This window comes from Schistocerca nitens, chromosome 8, assembly GCF_023898315.1.
Source record: "Schistocerca nitens isolate TAMUIC-IGC-003100 chromosome 8, iqSchNite1.1, whole genome shotgun sequence".
Classification (NCBI taxonomy): domain Eukaryota; kingdom Metazoa; phylum Arthropoda; class Insecta; order Orthoptera; family Acrididae; genus Schistocerca; species Schistocerca nitens.
In genome coordinates this window covers 577,805,381-577,832,587 of record NC_064621.1, presented here as the reverse complement: position 1 = coordinate 577,832,587, position 27,207 = coordinate 577,805,381, and the positions used below count along the sequence as shown (strand labels likewise).

At 41.6% G+C, this 27,207-nt stretch overlaps 1 protein-coding gene across 1 annotated transcript in view; it reads right to left on the bottom strand.

Annotated features, from left to right (window-relative positions):
- The window catches only part of LOC126198887 (zwei Ig domain protein zig-8-like), a 657,506-nt gene that overhangs the window by 4,489 nt on the left and 625,810 nt on the right, over positions 1-27,207 (bottom strand). Inside the window, exons 6-7 of the mRNA XM_049935496.1 lie at positions 19,727-19,907; positions 6,740-6,858 (exon numbers count right to left, since the gene is read on the bottom strand). Coding sequence (XP_049791453.1) covers positions 6,740-6,858; positions 19,727-19,907 — 300 coding nt within the window. The remainder of the gene's footprint in view (positions 1-6,739; positions 6,859-19,726; positions 19,908-27,207) is intronic.

The window sequence follows — 27,207 nt, the reverse complement described above, 5'->3', positions numbered from 1 at the left end:
GCGACTGCCAACAGTTGAAGAGGGTCGTAATGTGTAATAAGCAGACATCTAACCAGACCATCACACAGGAATTCCAAACTGCATCAGAATCCCCTGCAAGTGCTATAAAATCTGGGCGGGAGGTGAGGACACTTGGATTTCATGCTGCAGCGGCTGCTCATAAGCCACACATCACGCCAGTAAATGTCAAACGCTGCCTCTCTTGGTGTAAGGAGCGTAAACATTGGATGATTGAACAGTGCAATAACACTGTGTTGAGTGACGAATCACAGTACACAATGTGGCCATCCGATGGCAGAGTGTGGGCAAGGCGAATGCCCGGTGAACGTCATCTGTCAGCCTGTGTAGGCCAACAATAAAATTTGGAGGTGGTAGTGTTGTGATGTTGTCGTGCTTTTCATGGAGGCGGCTTGCTCCCCTTGTTGTTTTGTGTGGATCTATCACAACACAAGCCTACGTTGATGTTTTAAGCCCCTCCTTGCTTCCCATTTTTGAAGAGCAATTCGGGGATGGCGTTTGCATGTTTCAACACGTTCGAGCCCATCCCTGTGTGGACCGGCCTGCTCAGGGCCCTGACCTGGATCCTATAGACCACCTTTGGGATGTTTTGGAACGCTGACTTTGTGTCACGCCCCACCGACCGACATCGATGCCTCTCCTCAGTGCACCAATAGTTGAAGAATGGGCTGTCTTTCCCCAAGAAACCTTCCAACGCCTGATTGAACGTATGTCTGCGAGAATAGAAGCTGTCATCAATGGTAAGTGCGGATCAACACATATTGAATTCCAGCATTACCGATGTAGCGCGCTACGAACTTGTAAGTCCATTGCAGTCAGGTGTCCGGATACTTCAGATCTCATAGCGAATGTAACTCTTTACCACACCTCGGCAAACAGGACACTCATAGAGAGAAACCATCAGCAGGAGAGTACGTCGTTCTGCGTCTCATGGAGCCATTTGTAAATCGAGGAAGAAATGTGTCCACAGACAACTTCTTTAAGTCTCTTCAACTTGCTCAAAAACTCAAAGAAAGGGGAACTTCATTTGTTGGTACAATTAACAAGATCCACCGTGAAATCCCCGATGAAGTAAGGAAGCCAAATGCTGTAATACATTCCACCACAATACTGCACAATAGTAACAACACAAACTGCGCCTTGACTGTATACCAAGGAAAGAAGAATAAAAATATCATGCTTCTGAGTACCCTGCATGCTGAAATAGCAATAAACAAGGAATGAAATAAAAACCCTTAAACTGTAACGTTCTAAATGCAACAAAGTACGGAGTGGACGTGATTGATCAAATGACCCATAAATATACTACGAAGGTTACATGTTGGAGATGGCCAAAGCATGCCTTCTACAACATACTGGACATGGCGGGAATAAATGCATGGGTCATCTGCAACATAGTAACGAACAAGAAAATGGAAAGGATGAAGTTTGTACTTCAACTGCCAAAAGAAGTAAAGGGAACGAAAGAGCAAGAACATCAGGCAAAGGATGAGGATACGAGACTGAAATCACCCAGAGAGCGGAGGAAGTGCCATATCAACCTCTGCAAAGGCAGCGAAAAGTGTGTAAAGTGCGGAAAATGTGCAGGTAAAACACAAATCACCTGTGCTAAGTGCGTTTAGCAGCTTCAAATGACTTGAGTGAAAAGTAATACAGAGCTGTTTGTAAAATACATGTGAGAGTAAAAGGGACCAAAGGTACTAAATGCGTTTAGGAGGTTGTATGAATAGTTAATAAATTAAAATCTATAGCTAAGAAACTTGTTAGCAGTAACAACAATGTATAATACAAATACATTGTAGTTAAAATAAATCAGTAATAATTATTTATATTTGAAAATTATTATTGTGATTACTAGAAATAATGTATGGATTAACAAATGCTAAAAAAAGTACTTGTTTAAGTCAAAGAAGAAAATATTTTTTGTGTGGTCAAAATGACTCTTTTCCGCCCTTTGAGAGTGTCGGAAACTCCGCCATTCTAATGTTTTAACATTTTTATGGATATTTAAGTTTTTGTTTCTGTGTACTACATGGAGAACAACATGTCTAGGACGTAGACAAACGAAGAAATGTGGGTTTTAATGAAGCTATCGTAGCTATTTTTTGCCAGTCAGATTCGTAAATAGTGTGATTTCTGAGCCAGATGCAGCCTATAATCGCCGCTGGAGAGCGCTGCAATCGAATAAACCATGTTGAGGTATACGTAACTTACGCACGAATCGCATCGTTCCTGAGAATTCAGCACCACGTAGAACGAACGTTAGAAAGCAAAGTCTGTGTGCTGACGGCGTGAGGTTACAGTAAGATAATGTGTCTAAACATTGAACTCTGTGTGTCAGTAAACGGCTAAAGGAAGTGCTTGCGTATGTTGTAAATGCTCTTTAGTTCAAATATATCATCGAATTTGGAGTTATGACTTGCAGAAAATTCTTCTGCTCTTATTCCCTGTTTGCTCTTAGATGTTTAATATCACTTTGCTATTAGCGAAAGTAAAATAATAATCATATATACTCATTCTCTGCGGCATAGCCACTGATGCTACAGTATCTTATTGTGACCACTCTAAAATAAGCATAATATTTTGCTGACTGTTTTATCTGCAAGTTAAATTTCTCACAATTTGTATATATTCAACAGACTGGCCGTTAACACATTGGCACACTAAGCAATTTACGAGGAAATTTTAAATACTGGACCATATAGTCACATAAGTTGGACCTGCGATATTATCCTTTCTTTACTCTCCGTCTGATTATTGATTAGCAAGCAAATATTTGTGATAGTTAACGATGAAAAGTAACTTTTCCTCCTTTAACGAATTTCGATTGCATCCGTTGCAGCAACAGTTCATAATAACGTCTGTTACTAATGAACGAATACGTGAAAACAGGGCAAATAGTGGGAGACGAAAGTTTATATCATAGCGCAATAAGTAAACATCAGTGTAAAAGCAGCTTCATCTTGTTACTTCCGTAGGATGTTGGTCACATCCACAGTATGGTACTCCCACTCTACAGATATTCCTCCTCAAACGCAGTAGCCAATGATATAGTGTGACAGTTGACAGCATTCATCTTTGCTCGAGACAATATCGACTATCGTCATCATGATGAGCAGATGAACATGTGACATCTTTGTTTATGTAATACTATCAAATTAATATCCACAGAATTTATTATAAAATTTGATGGTTAACTTTCATTAAACTTTATAATTCTGAACTGTTTCAGTAAAAAATATATATGGTGTGAGAGTTTTATCAAACCCGCGTCGCCTAAAAATACCAAGCCCAAAATTTTTGTATTCTCTCGCTCACCATTTGCAAACGGTTTGTCCTACAGAAAAAATGAGCAGAACATTCTTGTGGGAAATTTAATGTAGTTAAACTCTGCACTGGGATACTTTTTTGCTAGAGGCTGCGTTTTTTAATAATTCAAGAAAACGTACAATAATGACCTCCAGCCGCGTGGCTCTTGAATAACTCGGAATCCGTGGCCTCCACCTACCCAAGTACGAAATCTGATTGCAGTAAAATATCCTACAAAAAGTCCTGTTCATTTTTCCTGTAGGACTAATAGTATGCATGTGAGAAGAGTACAAAAATCTAATCTGTGTCTTCTGAAGGCGTTGGTGATTGCGTCCCTGTATATGTGCGTACAGTACACATTTCTTGTGCTGTATTATCCTTCTTTGTTAAATTTCTGTTCTGCATAAGTATGGAGGGAAGAGCTTAATCATATATAGCCACACACACTGCTGCTAGTCTGTCACAGATTGTTTCGTTTACACAGCCTACTGGAGCTCAAAAAATGGCTCTGAGCACTATGCGACTTAACTGCTGGGGTTATCAATCGCCTAGAACTTAGAACTAATTAAACCTAACTAACCTAAGGACATCACACACATCCAGGCCCGAGGCAGGATTCGAACCTGCGACCGTAGCGGTCGCTCGGCTCCAGACTGTAGCGCCTAGAACCGCACGGCCACTCTGGGCGGCCTACTGTAGTTCAGTAAATGACACAACAATGAGTTTGCTCCCTTTATTGCCTGCGTGCAATAACAATGCAATGTTTATTCATCCATTCTCATTCTTAGTTCTGTTATTAATGTATTTGTTTGTTTAAGGGAACTAACTGATTCTTCTATAGCCTGCGTGAGAAAAGCACAACAAAACGCATATTCTGCAATCAAGTACAAAACGACTTGCCTCACCGTCAGTGGCTGAAGTTTCGTCGAATGATATGTGTTCTCATTTATTTAGAGAATATTCTTAGGATTGTGTATGAAATAACTTTGAAATCTCTAAACGAAAGGAATTCCCAAATAGTAATAAAATTTAGGTATACAGCATTAAGGGAGGAGTAAAAACAGGAAATTAACTCAAAAAATGTAGAAATACTTGTCAGCTCCAAAGAATAAGAAGAAGAGCATATTAAAAATAGTTGTAACAAAATGAAACTGATTCTGTCATACCAATATTTAACAACTAAGATAACAGAAGACGGAAGAAGGAAACAGCACATACAACAAAGGAATTAGAGAAGCAAAATTACTGTCCATGAATATAAGAAAAATGAAAAATGAGTTGTTCTAATAGCATATATACTGTAACGAGTAAAATACTGTAAGGATCTATACTGGGTGTGGAGATATTTATGGTCTTGAAACATGGTCAATGGCGACAAATGGAATGGTAGCTCTTAAATCACTTGACATATGCTGCTAGAGATCTCTCTTAAAGATTAAGTGATCAGATAAACGACCAACCGGGAGGTCCTGCAAAGGATTAGTGAAAAATGATCATACACAGGAGTAGTTGGGCCAGTGAGATATGTGTTGTTGTGTAACATAGATGACTAATTGGCCTGGGATGAGGCGTAATATGGTGCCGTATGTCTTACGTACAACTGCTGGGTACCCTAATGCGTTGTGATAGCAAGCTGAAGCGTGACTATTCACAAGGAGACAGTGTCTCCACGTGTAGTTCGAAGTCTCCGGTATCGAAAGTTTGTAGTCTGAGTAGAAGTGCGTTCACTGCTAAGCATATGCATTTATGATATAGCATTATTAAACTGTGTGGTGTATTATGAGCAGTAATGTGTCAAGAATAGCAATGCAGAAGAAACTAATGGGATTCCTTAAGAAAACCTATGTACTCTTTACTGAAAAAGTAGATGTGTATGTTCCTCATAGTATCAAGTTATAAACAGAACTGTGACCATATGTTTTCTGCGAGAGCGACATCGACTTAAGAAGGCGCAAGGTGAACAGTTACAGATCTGTCGACGGGGTTCAGACGATGAACATGTCCACATGCAACTCTCACGTGAATTGTTAGGCTCTTACAAATAGCCACACTACCGTGACTGTTAAAAAAGAAGTTTTTGTAACTGGTCATACTGTATGATAACAACTAGTTTCTTGTAAATGGCCTAGAAGAAACATTACAAGGAAAGTTATCTCGAGAGACACCATGACTGGCACTGCTAAAACAAGATGTACATAGTGTAGGAGTTTTTAATTACACAGATACGAAAAGGTTACCGTGAAACTCGAAGGGCATTAAGTAAGTAATGCTACATAGCTTTTTCTCGGTTACTTTCGTTTGATTACATGTGGAATTTCCTGTGGAATACTGTGGAATATCCCCGCTTCGTCCTCTATAGTTTCATGATGTTCCGATAGGTGGCGGCGCTGTACAAGCCTTCAAATTGGAGTCTGTAACTCCGCTGAATCGCTCTTGGCAGAAAAACGGAGCATCACGGATATGCGTAGGGACTTGGAGAATGTCTACGGAGACCTGGAAGTGAACAAAAGCGTGGTGAGTCGTTGGGCGAGGCATCTTCCATCTTCCCAACAAGGTCCCGCAAATTTGTCCGATCTCCGGCGTGTCTACCGGCCGTACATAGCTTTAACTCCTGCACTGTTGGACTTCACGGTGTTCGTCAACACAAAAATGCAAACTAGCTTCTTGTCCATGATGATGCAAGGCCTGAAACAAGCCTGTGGACCTGAGAGGAATTCACAACCTACAGCCCAGATTTCACACTTCTCGAAGCCCGTTTGTCTCGCCCAACAACGGATGCACTCCGCTGGAAGCAGTACTTGAGTGATGGGGAGTTTATTGATGCAGCAAGGGGTTGGGTCTGGCTTCAGCCTTTTGAGTGGTACCTTGCGGGAATACAGGCGTTCCCAGTGCGGTGGCCTAAGAGCATCGTACTAAAAGGATAAAAACAGAGTGGGGAGTAATATCGTGTACTGGAATCTTGAATAAAACCAACCCTCAGTCAGATGATGAAATATGTTGCATTACTTATTTAATGACCATCAGAGATCGATGTCAAGGTCTTCCAACCAACCGAAAGACTGGCGATATAAGAGCAGAGTTACATTAGTACGCATTACTTACCCACAAATTTGCCTTTGTGTTATTTGGCCTTTCATCTTTGTACAGCAGATACCCTATTCCTGAACTACCTTTACTGTAAATTCATGCAGAGTACGGTTACTTATGCCCGAGGTGGAAATCGAAGTCATGACCTCCCTATTCCGTGCCCAGGACGCTTCCTGAGGGCCGCGAAGGCGGACTGCTGTGGTGGTGGATGGGGGATGTGGGTGGGTGGGAGCAGCAGAGGAGGTGACACGGCGGCAGGACTGAGTGCAGTGCAGTGGGGCGGCTGCGGCTGCGGCTGCGGCAGCGGCAGCGGCGCTCCACTCACCGTTGAGGACGTGGACGTGGACGCTGGCGTCGGATCCGTGTCCCAGCGAGCACGTGTACTCTCCCGAGTGGCTCTTGTCGGCGAACGGCAGCCGCAGCCGGCTCAGCGACTCGCCCTCCCTGCATCAAAACACAAAAAACCACGATTCCTCACTGCACTGCGCTGCCGACTCGGCACCAACGTCGAGCAGCGTCGCCGCAGCTCCACTGCTGTCGCTACCAGCTCCAAAAGTTGCTGCCTCCTTTTACTCACATATTGCGTCCTCACCATTTTCAGTACACATCCTATTAATTTTGTGTTACCATCTCATTTCCAATCCCACCTTCGTCTAACCTCATAATCTAGCCAATGTTACCAACAGCCCACAGGACCATAATCCTTAAAAAAAATGGCTCTGAGCACTATGGGACTCAACTGCTGAGGCCATTAGTCCCCTAGAACTTAGAACTAGTTAAGCCTAACTAACCTAAGGACATCACAAACATCCATTCCCGAGGCAGGATTCGAACCTGCGACCGTAGCGGTCTTGCGGTTCCAGACTGCAGCGCCTTTAACCGCACGGCCACTTCGGCCGGCATAATCCTTAAAGTTCACAAGACGTATCATCAATATGTCATCAAATTTTCATCATCCTTTCCATCCATAACGTTTTATTTTTATGCATTTTTCTTCATTCAGAGGCTGAGAAGTGGCAACATGTTCGCTGCTAGTCCGTCTCTGCTGGAGAATGCAAATAACAGGTGAATAAAAAACTACATTTGAATACGGTTTCAAAATTAATTTGGTCTTCAAGTGCACATTTTTATAATCACCTAAGGATTGTACGTACATTCTTATAATAAATCTCTTGCGAAGATCCTTCGTGGCTTTTAAAGCTAAACAATTGTGGAATTCTGAAATATATGTGATTCGATTGACGAGAAAACTTTATTTAACATTTTAATCAGTTTGGAGCTGTCAACAAATCAGTAGCAACCACGAAAGACACACTAACAGGCACAAAACGCAAAATTAAAATTTTAGGTGAAACGTCCACCGCTTTTGAGATCAAAATTGGTGTAACACCAGGAAATGGGTTGTCCTGACTGGCGTTCAATTATGTACTAGAATAGTTAATCTGTAAATGGGGCAAAATAAACAAGAACGAGGAAATTAAGTATCACAATTGAGAAAAAAGGGGGATAATGAGAGAATTGATGTTTTTGAGTTCTACAGACGATCTTCTCATCTTACTATGAATCTAAAGAAGAAGCAGTAATGCAGGTAGCTTATCTGAAGAGACAGCTTCAAAAGCGGGCCAATGTATATCGGTGAATAACTGGAGTATATGACATATGGCAAAAGCTGTGTAACAAGAAATCTTTATCCATATAAGGAAAACTTCGACACTGAAACGCTGCCATTAGAATCGAATGCCTTTATGCTTAAGAATACATTTTGTTAAAAAATACAAACAATTCGGAGAAATGGAAAAGAAGGAAATGAAAATAAACAAGAAAATCTCGGGACGATAGGACATGGGGAAATGGATATTAAATTCAGAATCATTAAAAAATAAAACGAATATCAAACGTAATGCGGAGGTGAAGAGCAGTATCGTATGGACACCTGAAAGGGCCGGATGTAAAAGGAATAACAAAAAGAAATTTTAACTTTTTTGAGAGATATAAAAAATATCAGTGGCGGATATGAAAGAAGTTAATGTACACTTGAGGGGAATGGAAATAATGGAGGAAGAAATAGGGAAAAGATAAAATTCAGAGCAAAAGTGGAAGGTTTCATGGGCTTCGCAGCGAAAGCAAATAAAGAGACAGGTGCAGTACTGACAGAAGAAGGAAGGGAACGAAATGGGGAAAGAATGAAAAAGTACTGGAAATATAGGAAGGAGAAAAGAAAGAAGACATTTGTCGTCAATAGGCAAAGCTGAAAAAGTAATAATAGTCCTTGAAATTCTATCCATGATGTAATAATGAGTATATGAATAGTTGTTAACTTCTTCAATATTCGTCCTTCTTCACGATAACTTGAAAACATCGACATAATTCGCACTGAACACACTGTGTAAGATAAACATTGTGTTTAAGAGTTCATCCAAATAAAGGAATTAAGGATATAGTGCTGCAATTACATTCATTCTGTTCCTCGTAATTTATCTTTCTGACAAGACACACACATTTCACGTTTCCATATCCTGAGCCTTTTAAGGTCCACCCTTCTTCCATTCCTGTAACTATACTACTTACACCTCATATTCATGTTTACTCCATGGCTTGTAAACATTTCCTCAGCACATTATTTGCCATATTTTTTTCTACGTTGTACTAAGAGTACCACCACATCCATCGCCTCGCCATGTTCTATGAGACACTTTGAAATCCAGACAGTGCTTATTGGGAGATGGTAATATTATGGAGTGTACAGTACCTGCATGACATTTATTATACAAAGCACTGTACTGTAAGGTTATTTGTTCTCCTCTATACATCCGCACCGTCTGACCCACCGAATGCCGCTGCAAGGAAATGTTCCACCGTTTCCCTTCAATCACGATCTGAACCGCTGGCATGTTAGCTTCCATTGAAGCCTTTGGTAGCTATCCTTTGAGCAGCTGAATAGCTCTGATGTAATCGTACCCCTTTCCGAAGAGAGGCGGGTCATTTTACTATTTGTCGCTGTCAGTGGCAATCCGATGGTTCGGTAATCCTCTCCCGAGTGCAGCTGTATATAGGACCTTTAGAAATCACGCCGTGAATGCCTACCGAATCTAGTCGAGCAAATAATGGCATCTCCACGACAGGGACTGATATCAAGCACAGTGGATGCCCGATACGTGAAGCTTCCATTATAGTGGAAAGTGATGGACAGTACAGTCCACCGTTTGTTTATTTTTTAAAAGTAATACGCTCTATCATAGCTGACACCTGTAGGCATGGGCGAAGCGCGTAGTGATATCAAATATTGGAAAATTTCAGCTTCCTCACGTTCAACACCCTTTCTAGTGGCAACTCTCTCGTCCCGCTACTTTAACGTGTGGTATTTCGCGAACGACGTTTCTGATTCAGGTTATCGTTTACGATTTATCAGCTCTGAATGTTTGTCTGACGATAATGATTCATCCTGGATTATTGTGATGAAACGAATTATTTTCTGTACTGAATGTTGACTTCCAAATTCGGAATTACCGAACACTGCGAGGCCTGGCGGGCAAACAACACGGTCGCCAAAATTTCCTCGTGAATCTTTTTCAGTTAAGATAACAGTGTATGAGTAAGACGTACTGACTGGCTCAGAGGCTCCGTTTGTTATTGGTTGCTATACAGTCCTCCCTATCGCATTTTTCTGCGCAAACTACAATGTGCCACTTCAGGGTTTGTGTTAGCAACTGCCGTAGGTTTGTGAACACGGAAGACTGGATTGGAGTGTGGCTCATTGTCGGTCGTGCGGTCAGTGCGTTATAACTGAACCAAGCGAGAAAACTAAACAGTATCATGAGTCAGGAACGGGGTAACTGCTGCAACAATTCTCACATTTATCTGTCCTTGTCATCTTCGGTATAGTGACAATAACACTGTTTTAGAAGTCTCCCTTACCGTAAAGTGCGCTTCTGCATCATTTCAGCACTTGCTAAAGTAATTGACACTCTTATATCGACTTGCTTTCGCGCCCCATTAGAAATCTGTGAAACTCTAATATTTCGACGTCGCTTTCCTCCTCTTTCTAAATCTATATCCATACTCCGCAAGCCACCCGACGGTGTGCGACGGAGGGTACCTTGAGTTCCTCTATCGGTTCTCCCTTCTATTCCAGACTGGTATTGTTCGTGGGAAGAAAGGTCGTCGGTATGCCTCTGTGTGGGCTCTAATCTCGCTGATTTTATCCTCATGGTAGGAGGGAGCAATATACTGCTTGACTCCTCGGTGAAGGTATGTTCTCGAAACTTCAACAAAAGCCCGTACCGAGCTACTGAGCGTCTCTCTTGCAGAGTCTTCGACCAGAGTTTATCTATCATCTCCGTAACACTTCTCTATCTCTTCTGTCAACCCTATCTGGTACGGATCCCACACCGGAGGGCAGTATTCAAGCAGTGGATGAACAAGTGTACTGTAACGTACTTCCTTTATTTTCCGACTGCATTTCCTTAGGATTATACCAATGAATCTGTCTGGCATCTGCTTTACCGACGATTAACTTGATATTGCCATTCCATTTTAAATCACTCCTAATTCCTACTCCCAGATAATTTATGGAATTAACTTCTTCCAGTTGCTGATCTGCTATATTTTAGGTAAATGAAAAGGATCTTTCTCTCTGTGTATTCACAGCACATTACACTTGTCTACATTGAGATTCAAATGCTATTCCCTGCACCATGCGTCAATTCTTTGCAGATCCTCCTGCATTTCAGTACAATTTTCCATTGGTACAAACTCTCGATGTACTACACCATCATCCGCAAAAAGCCTCAGTGAACATCTGATGTTATCCACAAGGTCATTTATATATATTGTGAATAGCAACGATCGTAAGACACTCCCCTGTGGCAAACCTGAAATCACTCTTACTTCGGAAGAGTTCTCTCCATTGAGAATGATATGCTGCGTTCTGATATCTAGGAACTCTGCAATCCAATCACACAATTGGTCTGATAGTTCAAAAGCTCTTACTTTGTTCATTAAACGACTGTGGGGAACTGTATGAAATGCCTTGCGGATGTCAAGAAACACGGCATCTACCTGGGAACCCGTGTCTACGACCCTCTGAACTTCGTGGACGAATAGCGCGAGCTGGGTTTCACACGATCGTAGTTTTCGAAACCCATGCCGATTCCTACAGAGTAGATTTCTAGTCTCCAGAAAAGTCATTATACTCGAACATAATACGTGTTCCAAAATTCTACAACTGATCGACGTTAGAGATATAGGTCTATAGTTCTGCACATTTGTTCTATATCCCTTCTTGAAAACGGATATGCCCTGTGCCCTTTTCCAATCTTTTGGAACGCCACGCTCTTCTATAGACCTACAGTACACCGCTGCAAGAAGGGGGGCAAGTTCCTTCGCGTTATCTGTGTAAAATAGAACTGGTATCCCATCAGGTCCATCGGCCTTTCTTCTTTTGAGATATTTTAATTGTTTTTCTATCCCGCTGTCATCTATTACTATATCTACCTTTATGTAATCTGTGCGACAAGGTGTATCAATAAGCTCACATAGGCTAAAGTATTTCTTGCTCGCAGGGAGGAATATGATTCGGGAATGGGCGAGTCAAACCTAAACAGATAACCACTGCAGCATCAAACTGTATATTCAAGCATCTGAGATGAACGCAATAAAAATTTATCAAGTTTTCTTTAGACAATACCGTCTGTTTCACGTATATTTCTCATTAAAACCTATGTCACTGTAATATAATTAATGATTAACTAATAATATAAATAAAACTAACAAATAACACGAAGTGGACTCATGACAAAATAATCTTATTGAATGGGAACATAGAGAAAGTGTGATAATGGAGAAAAATAGCTGAATATAATTTCTAATGTTAAGAAATTATTGTTTATTTATCTAAACTGGTATCGAAGCTATGGAGCATACTGCACAAATATACAGCGTTTAATCCTCGAGGTACCATCATTCATTAAGTTCGTTAAATATGATTCATTAATTCCTTACTGTCCTCAGATAATTTCCATTTCATCGTCTTCTCTTATACCAGACGCATATGAATCAGAATTATATTGTTACCTTTAGCATCGTTTTTGTATTTATTTTAATGTCTCGCTCTAAGTAAATTACTACTTTCTGAACATCTTATTCAGGGCAAAGTGAATTCCTCAAGAGTTATTCTCTTCTTGTGCCGTTATTACCCTAAAATTACCAATAAATTTCTCTATAATCTTTACTTTGCCTAACACAAGCTTATTCTTCCCTATCTCAATGTTTTTCACTTTCCCCTCAACATCTGAACATTTCGCTGTCTTAGTACTAAAGTGTTTCATACATGCTTGCGCTAATATGTGGGTAGGATTACTTTTTGAAATAATTACCTTTTCTGTTTGTATTCTTTCGTGTTTTTGATATCCCTTCTGTCGGGCTTTGCGAAGCCGTTTATCATTCGCCATGACTGGAAATCGCAAGAACTTTCTATTTTCCTGAAACACACACCCCTGCTTCATATTTAGTAAAAAAATATTTGTAAACTTTAGAGGGATTAATATAATTCTGGAAAAAAGGTTTTCTTTACTGAATCGACGTTTTCCAGAAACACCTACAATGACCGTGAGAGTACAGCTTAAGATTCTCTATGCTAATGATGTACCTATTGTTCTATACCACAGCTGTACGTTATTCTACGTTTAACACATTGTACTACATGTTTCATCACTAGGTAGTGTAATCGAACAGAGAGTAGCTCGAGTATGCTTATCCAAGTCAAGTAGCACATGTTACAGACGAAATGGTGGATATTTAAAAAGAATTATTGGTAATCTATAGAGTGGACGCACGTTGCACTAAAGGTATGAAGTAATCAAGGCGATAATTGCAGAGAAATGCAAACTTATCAAGAGTTACACTTCTAAGAACTACGTCATACCGACCAGGCGATTAGCGTAAATTTCTAGTTCAATAAGCACCATCAGCTAGTCATTAGCTAATCGTGTACGGCGTGAGACTTTGTTTATATTTACAAGCACGCTGTATCAGCATTCTTTTGTACACTTGTGAACAACAATACTCTAGAAAAGATTCAGCACTACTTAATAACGTATTCATTTAAAGTAACAGCCTTGTGGAAATGATGTCGTTCTTTAAATATATCGATTCTGTGGTGCCCGTAACAACAAGTCAACTATTACACTTATATATATTATTTATTAATGAAATGAAGATTGGGTGTATGACAGTAGTGCACGATTGACGCTGTTCCACTCATAGTAAGACCCCTGGTGGAGTATAAATGATATAACTGTTGCCGTAGATACTCCTTTGTGATTGGACAACTACCTGTCCTGCCTCCCCATATCCCTCTTGGTATGGTCTATTACTTTTTTATGTACTTATTAGTCCACAATTCAATCTATTTGCAATCTGCTGTTGCAAGTCTCACCGACCAACCTTAGCGTCAGCTCACACTGAAACTTCAGTGTGGCATTTCTTAAATACCTTTATGGGTTCCCCACCTCGATTTTTTACACCATATATTTCCGAAATGAAACAAAATGTGAAAACTGCGATTGCCCAGGGAAGCACCTTTGTCAGGGGTTCACACAAACGGCAGGAGTGGACAACCCTTAAATGCAACAAACATCACTTTTAACACAAAGTTACTTGCTTTAAATTCGACATATCTGTTTTATTCTGCAGAAATTAAAACTAGAGATACATTTAGTGATGACTGACTTTGTTTCACTGCTCTAAGGATTACACCTTCTGGAATACTTAGACTTTGAACAATGGAAACAGAGTCACAGTTTCTGACGTAATGTTGTAATGCCGTAATGCGGGTTGCCTGCACTGTCTTGAAGTCTGCTGTAGGCAGCCCTTGGTTTGCGCATTACGGTAAAAATTGTGGCGCCGTTGCCATCCTTTAAAGTCTACGTATTTCAGAATGCATGATGCTTAGAACGGTGTAAGCAAGTCAGTCAACTCTAATTGTACCTCTAGTTTTAATTTCTGTAGAAAAGGCACACATTTGCCCGTTAAAGAAACGTAACATAATGTTGAAAGAGATTTTTGTCTACATTTGTCCTGTGTGATTTCCTGCCCATTGTGTGGGCCCGTGACGTGGGTGTGTCCATTACCAATTACATTTTTCGCATTGTGTTTTATTTCGGAATTACATGAGGTGCCAGAGTTGGGTGGGGCACCTTGTATACAGACATGAGTCTCATCACCAGTTTAAGAGATTACAAAAATAAAGTATTAATATGTACTTTATGAAAGAATTAATCTGCTCGAAAGCTAGCACTAGTTCAAATTGTACTAGATTTAACAAAACGAGATTTTCCTTTGTATCGAGTGTTATAAGTAAACTGACAGTGTTCCGTGTGTCTCAGAGGACTGTGAAACGGAATAGATCTGTTCGTTAATCACTGCTCGAGCAGTAAACTGAAAGAATAATAGTTCGACTCTCTGCCACCAGTGAAAATATGACGCTAGAAGCAGTTACAGAGTGAAATGTTTCTGATTTTGTCATCGGTTATGCTGTTTGTCCCTTGGCGACGCGCGTTGTTTTCTTTTGTGAAGTGTCTGTTTGTGTGAAGTGTTAGCAGTGACTACTGAGAAGAAAGACTGTGCACTGCTGGTAAAACTGTTTTATCAGAACTACAGCAAGAGCAGCGCTGCACAGCGGGAATATGGCAGAGAGAAACAGTGGCGAAGAGCTCCCAATTAAAGAAATGGGCTAAAGAACATGATCAAGAAATTTGAAGGAGCATGTGAGTTAGGTGGTACTCCAGGAAGAGGGAGGCCGCCCAGTCCCAAGGCAGTTGCTGTAGCTGCAGCCGGCCGTACAGCACGTGCCTCAAATTCTGCACCCAATGATCGAGCTGTATCACAAGTATCGACTGACTCCTGATCAACAGTTCGAAAGATCTTGCGCCTCATTTTACACTGTTATTCCCTCAAGATTCAGAACACGCACAAAATGGATCCCGACGATAGGCTAACATGCCGTGACTGTACCATCCATTATTTGACACGCGTAGAAATGGATGACATGTGACTGGAAAATAATCTTCGAACGGACGAGGCACATTTCACTCTGCACGTTGTCGTGAATGCACAGAACCGTCGCGTATTGGGTTCTACTCCGCCACATGTTGTTCAGAAACATCCACTGCACTCAGCTTATATTGGTGTGGTTTCAGAAACTCCTTCATTCTCGGTCTGTTTTTCTTCGAGAAGATGGCACCTCGTGGACCTGTCAGGTATACCGTGACATCTTCACGTTATAAGGACCACCTTGTGCAACACGGGATTCCAGCTTTCCAAGGACGCAACTCCGCGCACATCACTGTTCCATGCAAGAAAGGAGGACACTAAATATTGCTTTCTAGGTGAAAGATTTGCTTCCAGTAAAGTACAGTAACAGCCACTTCATCTGTAGTCTACGGGAAGATGTGGAACCTTCCAGATCCCCGGACCTAAATTCACGCCGCGCGGGATTAGTCTATCGGTCTAGGGCGCTGCAGTCATGGATTGTGCGGCTGGTTCCGGCGGAGGTTCGAGTCCTCCCTCGGGCATGCGTGTTTGTGTTTGTCCTTAGGATAATTTAGGTTAAGTAGTGCATAAGCTTAGGGACTGATGACCTTAACAGTTACGTCCCATAGGATCTCACCCACATTTCAACATTTTTGATTTGCACCTAAATTCACGTGAGTTTTGGTTGAAAGGATGTCTGAATTATCTGGTCTATCAGATATGTATCCGGATCCGAAGGGTAACATACGACGACATATCATTATTATTACACCAGCTGTGCTGCGAGCAGCTGTAGACCATGCTGCGTCATAGATGCAGCGTGTCGGGAGATCGTATTGAACATGTCTGCAACTTGTGACCATATCCTAATAAAGGTGCTAAACCACCTTTATCGTGTACTTGATCTCCTCGCACCTTTCCTGCGCACACACCAAATTAAATTTGCGTACAGTGTCATATTTTCACCTAGTGGCATAATTATTATTATCTTTTCAGCATTCTCCACGAGCGCACCTATAAATGAAGATACCTATGACTTATACAGCCGAAACTGCAGCACTTGGAACCCCGTCAGTTTAATTATAACAACACTGTATATTAAGTTAGATGTAATGTCTGTTTATGTAGCAATATCATCTTTGAGTCAAGTACTCCTTCCACAATCTTTTCTGTCACCCTAGAAAAAAGAGATAAATGTAATACTTCCGAAATTGAGAAAGACCCTGATTTGATGCCTCCTCGTCTTAAAGAATTTTGGTGCTTATTCCTAAATTTGTCTTAGATTCTGTGAATGTGTAATTCTTCCAATATTATGGAGATATTAATATTGTGAAAAATATTTCAATATTATTAATTCATATGATGCGCTCAGGTTGGATTTTTATGTGTAAAACAAATTCATTTTTACTTCAAGTACAACTTGAAAAAGGAAAAAAAAACTATCTCTTTCTAAATATGAAATTCATTCAAGCTGATCTTGCTGCGTGAATGTGAACTCCTTTTTAAGGAACTGTTTTATCTTGTCTGTCAAAAACATAATAAAACGTGTATGAACTGTGTATTGATATCAAAGATATCCGACAAACCAACCTCTGGCTATGATGAATCTGAAGTACGAAATGTTGTATGATTATAGAAAACAAAATTTAATCGAGGATCTTGGAGCGTGTCTGCGAACTGTAACCATTTTGTCTATTTCTTTTGAATAGAGCATACGAAATGTATGTAAGTTTCTCCCGTGTCTTAGAATAAGCTTATTAATTATAATTATGTAGAAAAAGGGTTATATTCATGTTTTTTAATGATATTTAATCCTCGAAATTTTTAAGTGATACACGATTTACGTTTTTTTAATATTTGTTACAGAAAAGCTACCTGGAACCGCGATCTCAGGAGGTCATGGTAAAGAGAAGCATTGTGGTGAATGCATCTCGCCTTTTGCAAAAGAATTCATTCCGCTATTAACAAAGCGCGCCTCTGAGATTATTTGCCGATCATTTAACAGTGGCTTGCGATCATTTTGAGCAAGGACAAAATATGGATGATCTGGGCGTAGTCTCCGATCTGGGAACCTGCTGCTCTCGTTTCTCTTACATAGAGTTTCCACAAAGCTCATAGTGCTCTAAAATTATTGTGGCTTGTAAATGGCAAAAAAACTTAGGAGCCAATTTTATTTTGAAATCATTGCATTCCTTTTAGATGCGTATGAGATGCAGTAGGAAGAATGCCCACATAAGCAATGATGGTTGCTCTGCTCCTCAATGAGAAAGAAATTACGAGAAATCTTATTTATTGCGGTTTCCCCCAAATACAATCATTTTAATTCAAATACTAGAGCACAATAACGTGTTATGTTATACCATTACTTGAATGAAAGTTACTTTTCCGAACAGTCGATTAACTCATTTTCAGTATTTCATTAAATTTTTTCTGTTACATGTGAGAGAATTTTGGAACTAACCGAATGAGGTCACAGCGGAACATTTCAGCCTATTGCAGTGTTTTGTTATAGATCCACAACTCATGGCAGCAAAACATGCGGTGATGGAATTGACTTTTTCAACATTCGAAATGCGAATGTCTTACGTCAATCCTAAAATAGAGTGTCGTAAGTATTCTAGCTAGCAGTTGCCAGTGCTCTGCAGTCGTTATTAAAATTTGTTATTTAACATGAAAATAAACTGAGACTAATATCAGTTTACGTTGGGATCAAAGAGTCCCTTGCTAGGGGTCGTAAACGACATTGATTCAATAATCCATAATCAATTATCAATTTACGTCACATGCTCCGTATTACACTACTGGGCTTTAAAATTGCTGCACCACGAAGATGACGTGCTACAGACGCGAAATTTAACCGACAGGAAGTAGATGCTGTGATATCCAAATGATTATCGTTTCAGAGCACTCACACAAGGTTGGCGCCAGTGGCGACACCTACAACGTGGTGACATGAGCAAAGTTTCCAACCGATTTCTCATACACACCCAGCAGTTAACCGGCGTTGCCTGGTGAAATGTTGTTGTGATGCCTCGTGTAAGGAGGAGATAAACGAGTACCATTACGTTTCCCACTATGATAAAGGTCGGATTGTAGATTATCGCGATTGCGGTTAATCGTATCGCGACATTGCTGCTCACGTTGGTCGAGATCCAATGACAGTTAGCAGAATATGGAATCGGTGGGTTCAGGAGGGTAATACGGAACGCCGGCCTCGTATCACTAGCAGTCGAGATGACTGGCATCTTATCCGAATGGCTGTAACGGATCGTGCAGCCACGTCTCGATCCCTGAGTCAACAGATGGGGACGTTTGCAAGACAACAACCATCTGCACGAACAGTTCGACGGCATTTGCAGCAGCATGGACTATCAGCTCGGAGACCATGGCTGCGGTTACCCTTGACGCTGTATCACAGACAGGAGCGCCTGCGATGGTGTACTCAACGACGAAGCTGAATGCACGAATGGCAAAAGGTCATTTTTTCGGATGAATCCTGTTTACAACATCACGGTGGTCGCATTGGTGTGTGGCGACATCGCGGTGAACGCACATTGGAAGCGTGTATTCGTCATCGCCATACTGGCGTACAACCCGGCGTGATAGTATGGGGCGCCACTGGTTACATGTCTCGATCACCTCTTGTTCGCATTGACGGCACTTTGAACAGTGGACGTTACATTTCAGATGTATTACGACCCGTGGCTCTACCCTTCATTCGATCCCTGCGAAACCCTACATTTCAGCAGGATAATGAACGACCGCATTTTGCAGGTCCTGTATGGGCCTTTCTGGATCCAGAAAATGTGCGACTGCTGCCCTGGCCAACACATTCACCAGATCTCTCATCAATTGAAAACGTCTGGTCAATGGTGGCCGAGCAACTGGCTCTTCACAATACGCCTGTCACTACTCCTGATGAACTGTGGTATCGTGTAGAAGCTGCATGGGCAGCTCTACCTGTAAACGCCATCAAAGCTCTGTTTGACTCAATGCCCAGGCGAATCAAGTCCGTTATTAAGGCCAGAGGTGGTTGTTTTGGGTACAGATTTCTCAGGATCTATGCACCCAAATTGCGTGAAAATGTAATCACATGTCAGTTGTAGTATAATATATTTGTCCAATGAATACAGTTTTAACATCTGCATTTCTTCTAGGTGTAGCAATTTTAATGGCCAGTAGTGTAGCTTATACGTGTCAACTGAATGGTTCTGCACATTCATCCGCCACCGTCTGCAGAGTCGCGGGCGGCCTTCCAGAGCGTGCTGACTCGGCTACTCACGGGATGTCCTCGGCGGCGGCGCCCAGCGGCAGCGGCCGCCCGTCCTTGGTCCAGATGGCGCGCCGGGACGGCGGCTGAGTGTCGCCCAGCACCCGGCACCACAGCTCGACGGCGCTGCCCGTCTGGTAGTAGCGCTCGCGCGCCGACCGGCCCGACTCGTCCACGATCTCCAGGTCGGGCGCTGTAAAACCCACCACTGTCACTACCACCATCCCAGCCGTGACTGAAGTCGATCGTTACACACAGAGCTCACCAATTAACCAGTATACACTTTCAAAACCACCCGGACACCTATTCCTGGACATTAATGTTGGGTGTGTGCACACTTTGACTTTATGATGTGATGGCTTGAAATCTGCTGAAGACACTTTCAGTGACAGCCTGGTTTTCTGCGGAGAAATGGCGCCACATTCCTCCTGAAACCAGAGAAAGTGGTGATAATGCCCACTGGGATCAGGGTCGAGGTCGACATTGTGGTTCATACCAATGGTATTATATAGACGGGCCTGTTCGTTTCAGGAATGTTATAGTTGGCAAACCTGAGCCGTTCTAAAATTTGCTGTTTTGAAGAGCGCGCCGCAGAGCGTAGTGTAAAACAGTTGCCTTCCTTTTCTGGCGGTGGCGCCGCTGTGGCAATCGGAGCTTTGGTGTCTCCCTCTGGTGTGAAAGGGGAAAAGTTGCCTGTTCACGTACATTTAAGGGGCGTTATCAGGTCGGCGGTGTGTCAGGTCAGTCTCGGTGAGTCTGGCCAGTTGGTCAGCCGGGTCAGTGTGCGGTATTTAGTGTCTGTCCGTCGTCCGGAGTGCTAGTATGTGTTAGGCCGCCAGTCTGCTTGAGTTTGCTCAGCCAATGGGCATTGGCGGTTGGATCGACCGGTTGGTCGGTCGCGCACTGGGACACAAGATGACTTGTCCGCCTGGAGCGTCGGCGCTTGTGAGGTCGCCACGTGAGTCCAGTGGCCGCGCCGTATAGCGAGGCGGAGTCGCTTCGCGGCCAACACGAGAGGCTGGGCGAGCTGCGACGCCGTGAGACGGGAGATAGGCGCGCCTTCCTGCGTCCGTTGAAGCGGGTGGCAGCGGACGGTTCGATAGAGCGTTTTGGGGCTGCTGCGCCAGTTCTTTGCCAGAAATCGCAGTTATTAGAAGTTGAGTGATTAGTGATATGTTGTTTCATTTACTTGTCAACTTCTACTTCTTTTCTTGGTCAGTCTCTCGTCCCCAGCTTCCTCGTCTGTCTCCCGTCCGCATTTGTTAGGCAGTTAGTCTCTGTTTGTCTATCTGTCGGTCTGCCGTAAGGTTAATAGCTGCCTCTGTCATGTTTGTCGGATTCGGTGTTAACGAATTTAACGCTTAAGTTGTAAAGGCCGAATTCCTTAAATATGTTTTATCTTCCCTTTCATCTTGAGAGGCCGTATATATGTAATGTAGAACATGTTTGTACATTTTATGAAAGACTGTATTTCATGGGTCTTTTCATTTAAGTAGTCATTTTAGGTTGCCACCCTTCCACCGCAGGAGTACTTTAAAAAAGAAAAAAAAAACACTTTCGTTGGCAGATAATTTGAGTGTTGTACCATTTCCATCCCTCTTAAAGGGCGCATAATTTACGTTTTTGTGTGAGTTGTTAAAATTTTTTATTTTAAATGAATTTGGTGTGTTGCAGATTTGCACCAGTGTACTCTTTCAGAGATTGTTGTGAGCGGCCATGACTACGGCCGTGTTGAAAGGGAGCAGGCTAGCTTCTCAGCCCGAAGGCTCCTACTGTTAATATTGTTCTTTTGCCTCTAAATAAAATTGTAACTTGATATTTCGAGGGTGCTTTTCTGCTTACAATTTTAAATCTGTTTTTTTAAAGGCTTCTAGGAACAAAATTCATATTTGTTAAAAGTAATTTTCCATCAGTCACTTCCTGGCAACTACTTTCACGCTCACCTAGTGTGATTAAATGTGTTAATGTTATTGATGAATCGCTAGTAAGTAAAGCAAATTCTTTAAGAAAACATTTTGAAAGCTAAAATCACGGTTGAAAACCGTTTCCTCAGAGATGTCACTTTGTGACTGGGAGCACTGTCATACTGATAAAAACAACCGTCACCTCCGAACTGTTGAGCCACAGTAAGATAAACAGGGCGAATGTAAAATAAGCGAAGAGACTCTTAGACAGGAGAGTTGATACAGCAATATCGTTGCACAGGAACAGGGCAACTGCCACACATCGCTTGAGCGTGATGTCTGAGCGTGATGTCTGAGCGTGATGTACTGAGTGTTGTAAAATTGTAGATATCCTACGTTATAGAGACTCTTTTTTAATAGCAATAAGGGGCTCATATCCTTAAATCGAAGAACATCCCCGTAATTTAACACTACCGACTTCCGAACTCCTCACATGATGGCAGGTTTTTTTTATTTTATTTATAGTATGAGGTTACAAATGCAAGTAAAAATATTTTGATGATTAAAATACGTAAACCATTTAAAAATATACAGGTATATATGTTCCAATATCAAAGTACAAATAATAATACAAGTACAACAAACACCAGTACATTTAATGTCCATATGAGAGCATAGTTGTGGTAGATGAGCAGCAATAAAACACTATACAGTTAAATTCAAACGAGGCAGCCACTCATTAGCAGCCGGGATGGTCTCGATAAAGTCTCGTCATTTCCCACAGAATCTTCGCAACCGGGAACCGTGTGCTGTATGTAGCAATGTTTGTTCAGAATTTTCACACACAGTGGATCTTCAGTTGAACCCCACTTGCGCTCGTGGCTTTAGTTTTTGTGTGTCCATTTCTTACACGGTTCATATTCAGTCGGGAAGTTGCATTTCTGGGAGTTGTTGCTTTTGTCTTCTATGATGTGCTGTTATGCATGTTAATGTCATTGTTATTCCATTTAGCTTTCCAGGATTTACGGCTGTCATAGGTAATGACTGGGGCAATCATTATGTCTTTTATAATCGGTTTTGGCTCTGCTTAAAGTTGTTGTGGTGGTATGTACGTCTTATTGTAAAATGTATGAAAATGTAGCAGCAAGAATAACAGTATTGATGTGACGTTTAAAGCTTTCCCTGCGTATTGATTGTTCAATAAAAACACGGGAGAACTGCCGGATGTCAGTAACGGCCTGTCACTATATTTCGCAACAGCCTCCTGGCCATCTTCAGCTGAGTACCACTACTGGCTTCTTCCATGTTTTTATGGAACAATAACAGTATTATTTGAAAGAAAGAAATAATCTCCGATAATTCTTATTTATGTGCTGCTGAGAACGACAATAATTAATTAATTTGTCATACCTTATCCCTACAAATATATATTGAAATGCTCAATATATCACATCACAACGTCTTCCAATAACATCACTGGTGCCGTAAACATTTTTATTTAAAGTCACCAATTAATTACTGAGAGAAAACTTAGTCTCACGCACCAGCCACCGAAATTATTTCATTTACGTAAAGTTTAAGGTTGTTCTACTGGATGTTACTTCCAGTGTCAGAATAGAAAAATAATAAATTCATGTAGTTTCTTGTCCTCAAAGTTCAAATATTGTAATAGCTGTCCCTAGAATTAATGCTTGGGTATTTCTACAGTTTGAAATAGGCGCTCCGTACTCTCACGTAATGGCGCCAGACAAAGCACAGTCTGCACTGCTGCGGACACAAAACTTAAATCATTCATAGTTGGTTATCCAGTTACAAATAAAAGTCAAAGGGGCGGGCTTTTCATTTCTCTCTCTCTCTCTCTCTCTCTCTATCTCTCTCTCACACACACACACACACACACACACACACACACACACACACACACACACACACATATATATATATATATATATATACCTCAGCAGCCACACCACACTAGTTCTGACGAAACACAAAAACCACAAGACCAATGATGAACAAGTGGGCAGCAACAAAAACGTCACATCTCTCACTGAGAATGTTGTCTAAAGTGTCTACTCAGACCAAATTTCGCCACGTTTTCTGAAAGTGAATGTGAGGTGAATTAGTGAGCGGATATTTGTGAAAAACTGAGTGAAAACAATGCACTAAATAACAGTTGATCCAGACACCAACCAGAGACACGAAACAGGATGAAAAATGTAAGTACAGAAACGCACATAACCTCTACCCACGAAACAGTTCTTCACAAGTGCGCAATAATTTTTTTCATGGCTAGTTTGCACATGACATGCTGTCAAAAAACGACGAAAACGCGAACTAGAACCGGACTATAATAATACAGTTCAGTTACCGATGTAATTTTAAGGGGAGTGTACAAACAAAACAAAACAAATTGTACATATTGTAATTCTTATGCCTACAGCAGTTAAATGATTATAAATTTGGTAATTCTTATGCCTACAGCAAATAAGTGATTATAAATTTGACATTGTACTTTACAGAAATAAACATTTGACCCACAGAGGATGACACGTAAGTGTCGAAATATGTCTGGGTAAATATAAAAATAAACTGTGTTTTGCATAAGGCTGATTTTCAAAACAACCAAGAGGATACTGGTTGGACATTCGTCTGCCACTGTCCCCGGAAAACTGAAACAATCTGGTTTGGCTCATGTAGTCGTACTTAAAATGTAGGCATTCTTGAATGCTTCCGCTACTCCAGACGTCTACTAAAGGTCGGAACCGGCATCTGCGAACAAGTTAACTGTAGAAAATAAGGGAGCGTTTCCTAAAAAGCGAGATTGGAACCAACACCATCATGCTCTCTGACCGCTGAATTTGGAACCGTGAGTCATGTCTTGCATGAGTCGACCCGCCAAGCCAAGCTGTTCACTGTCTTTCCCGAGAAGTGGTTATTGTTTACTTTTGACTGTAACGTACTGTCGTTGCAGACGTGTGCGTCCCACTTCGGCCGTGAGTCGCTATGACGGGGTGCATAATGGCTTCCGCCTTTGTAAGTCGCCTTTTGATCCGCTTATCGATTCGCAGGCTACTCTCTCGCGTGTCGCCCTCACTTTAAATTACATAAGCTTGCATTTGAGAAGGTAATTTGCTTGACAGTATAAGCCACAATGCTTCGTCGGACATAAGAGTGATGTCCAATAATTCTTGAAGATGCCTCCAGATCTGGAACGCGTTCTGCCGTCTAGTTTTTCATAATAAATAACCTGTTGTATTTACTGCTCCGGCGTTTTAGACAAACCGTTGCAATAAGCTTGCCTTTGCTATTTCAGATTTACGTGTGATCCGAGGTGACTGGATGACGTCACTGATGAGATGCGTGTAGTCACCAAAGTACTGCACAACAATGCTGAAAATTTTCACGCGTCGTCGACGACGTTGTGGGTAGTCACAGCTCTGTCTGCAATAGCGAACCAAGTCTGTGGTTGCTGAGGTTGAAAAAAAGCATTTTAGTTAACGAACGCTGTGGAGCAGAAACATTACGAAAATTGTGTTCCATTGACACAACGTTATGTAACCCGAGGGTGTTGGCCTATGGGACACTTTGATCATGCTCAGCGCGGAACCAAAATTAGTATGCTTCTCATGTAACATGGCAGGCTGGCTTCTACATGAGGGAAGAAACAGATTCGTTTGCTTAGCTTCCGGCGTGGAAGTTGGCTGAACGCGTAGGGTGCGTTGTCTTGGTCGCGAAAATTCACAAGAAGACCTGGATCAGGCACGTGAACACAGTTTTGCACCGAGATAGCTTGATCGGATTCATCAGCGAATTCAGTAAGATCGAAGGGTTGTGTCACACTAAATCAGTGCAGTTATTCTGCGTGGACGTCCATCCGTGTAACAGGAGAAACATAGTCACTCTCAAATTTCACATGAGAAAATGTGTGCTCCATATCCGTCATCAGACGTTGCAGTTCACTACAAACATATCCTTGTTGCGCAAAGGTCGTTAAAACCTTTCGTGGATATCACTTTATTATCATAAACACGAGACACCAAGAGAAATACGCTAACCTCAGGCAGATACAAGGAAGAGACTTACCAGCAAACATCTTCACAATGAAGATAGAAATCACGCACCGTGTTCCGTTTATTATGATCTAAAGTGTGCTATCGATACTTCATCGCTCGTTGTCCCCACCAACGTATTATTCAGTAACGAAGGGGAAGGCTGCTTGTTAAAAAATTGAAGTCTCTCCCTTAAGTAAAGGCAATTAAGACTCTTGAAGTTAACGATACGCGGATGGGTTCATTTTGTAATTTTTCCCATCTCTGTTGTCTTTCAAATTCAAACTGTGAGGTATTGTGTTTTGATGGTGAATATTAAATTTTGTGTGAAGCAAGCGCAGAGAAACATTGCTCCTCTCAGTCCCGGGAAAGTGATGTTGGTGCTGTAATGAATAATAATAAGAGAGGTTAGCGTTTTACATTCCGTCGACATCGAAGTCATTGGAGACGGAGCACACGCTTGGAATAGTTGAAACATGGGGAAAGAAATCGGCAGTGCCCTTTGAATGGAACCATCCCTACAGTTGCCTGGACGATTTAGAGAAATCACGGAAAACCTAAAACTGGATGGTCGGAATCGAATATGTACCGTCCACTGTGCTAGCTATGCCCTAACGAATACACGGCTTCTTGTTAAAAATTTCAGCTTCACGTATGGCACCAATGAAAGCAAATAGAGAAACGCTGCAAAGTCAGATCGATATATTGTCTTTTGAAGAGGTAAAATGGAGAAGAAGTGCTGCATAAATCGGACAAAATGTGGATACAGTCCACGCTTTATTCCAATGGACGGAGGCCAGTGATGCGCATTGCACATTTAATCTCACAGAATCTATCATTGTCATTATGACCTACACGTCAAATCCCTTGCTGGCTTCTAGTTCCACAATGGTGGGAACTTGTAAGAGTGTAGTCCACTCCCAGTTGTATTCGCGTACGAGCAGGGCAACAATGGCTACCTGTTTACCTTCGTAAGTGTCCTGATTTATCTGGTCTCGGCGTCGAGATCCCTATCAGTGGTATACGATGGAGGCTATAGAAAAGAAGGACAGTGTACCAAGAATACCGGACAAGGTATCGGAAGTGGCTACCCAGATTTTTTTTTTTTTTTTTTTTTCCAACAGCCCCAAGTTAGACTAACAGAGCGCGTAAGTCAAGAATTCTACGCATTCGGAATGAAAGTTCCGCCACACAGCTGAGTCAGCTCAACATATCTCTTATTGGCCAGAGTACCTACTACTGTGAGTCAATGGTTTGTGTATAGTCGGTTATCGACTGCTATTAATGTAAAATAATGGTTCAGTGTCACGATCCTTCCTGTACTGTCAGTGGATCGAATTAAGGATAATAGTATGGACACTGGATCTTTTTCCTACCCTTCAGTAGAAATGTTTCACCTGAGAAACTCACGGTCTGGGTTTATAGATGTGATAGACGCTACTTTTGTCCTCTTATGAGATGTTTTAAGTGCCACAGGTTTGGACTTATGTCCTCCTGCCATACTAGTAAGGGCTACTTTGGGATGTGTGGAAGGACG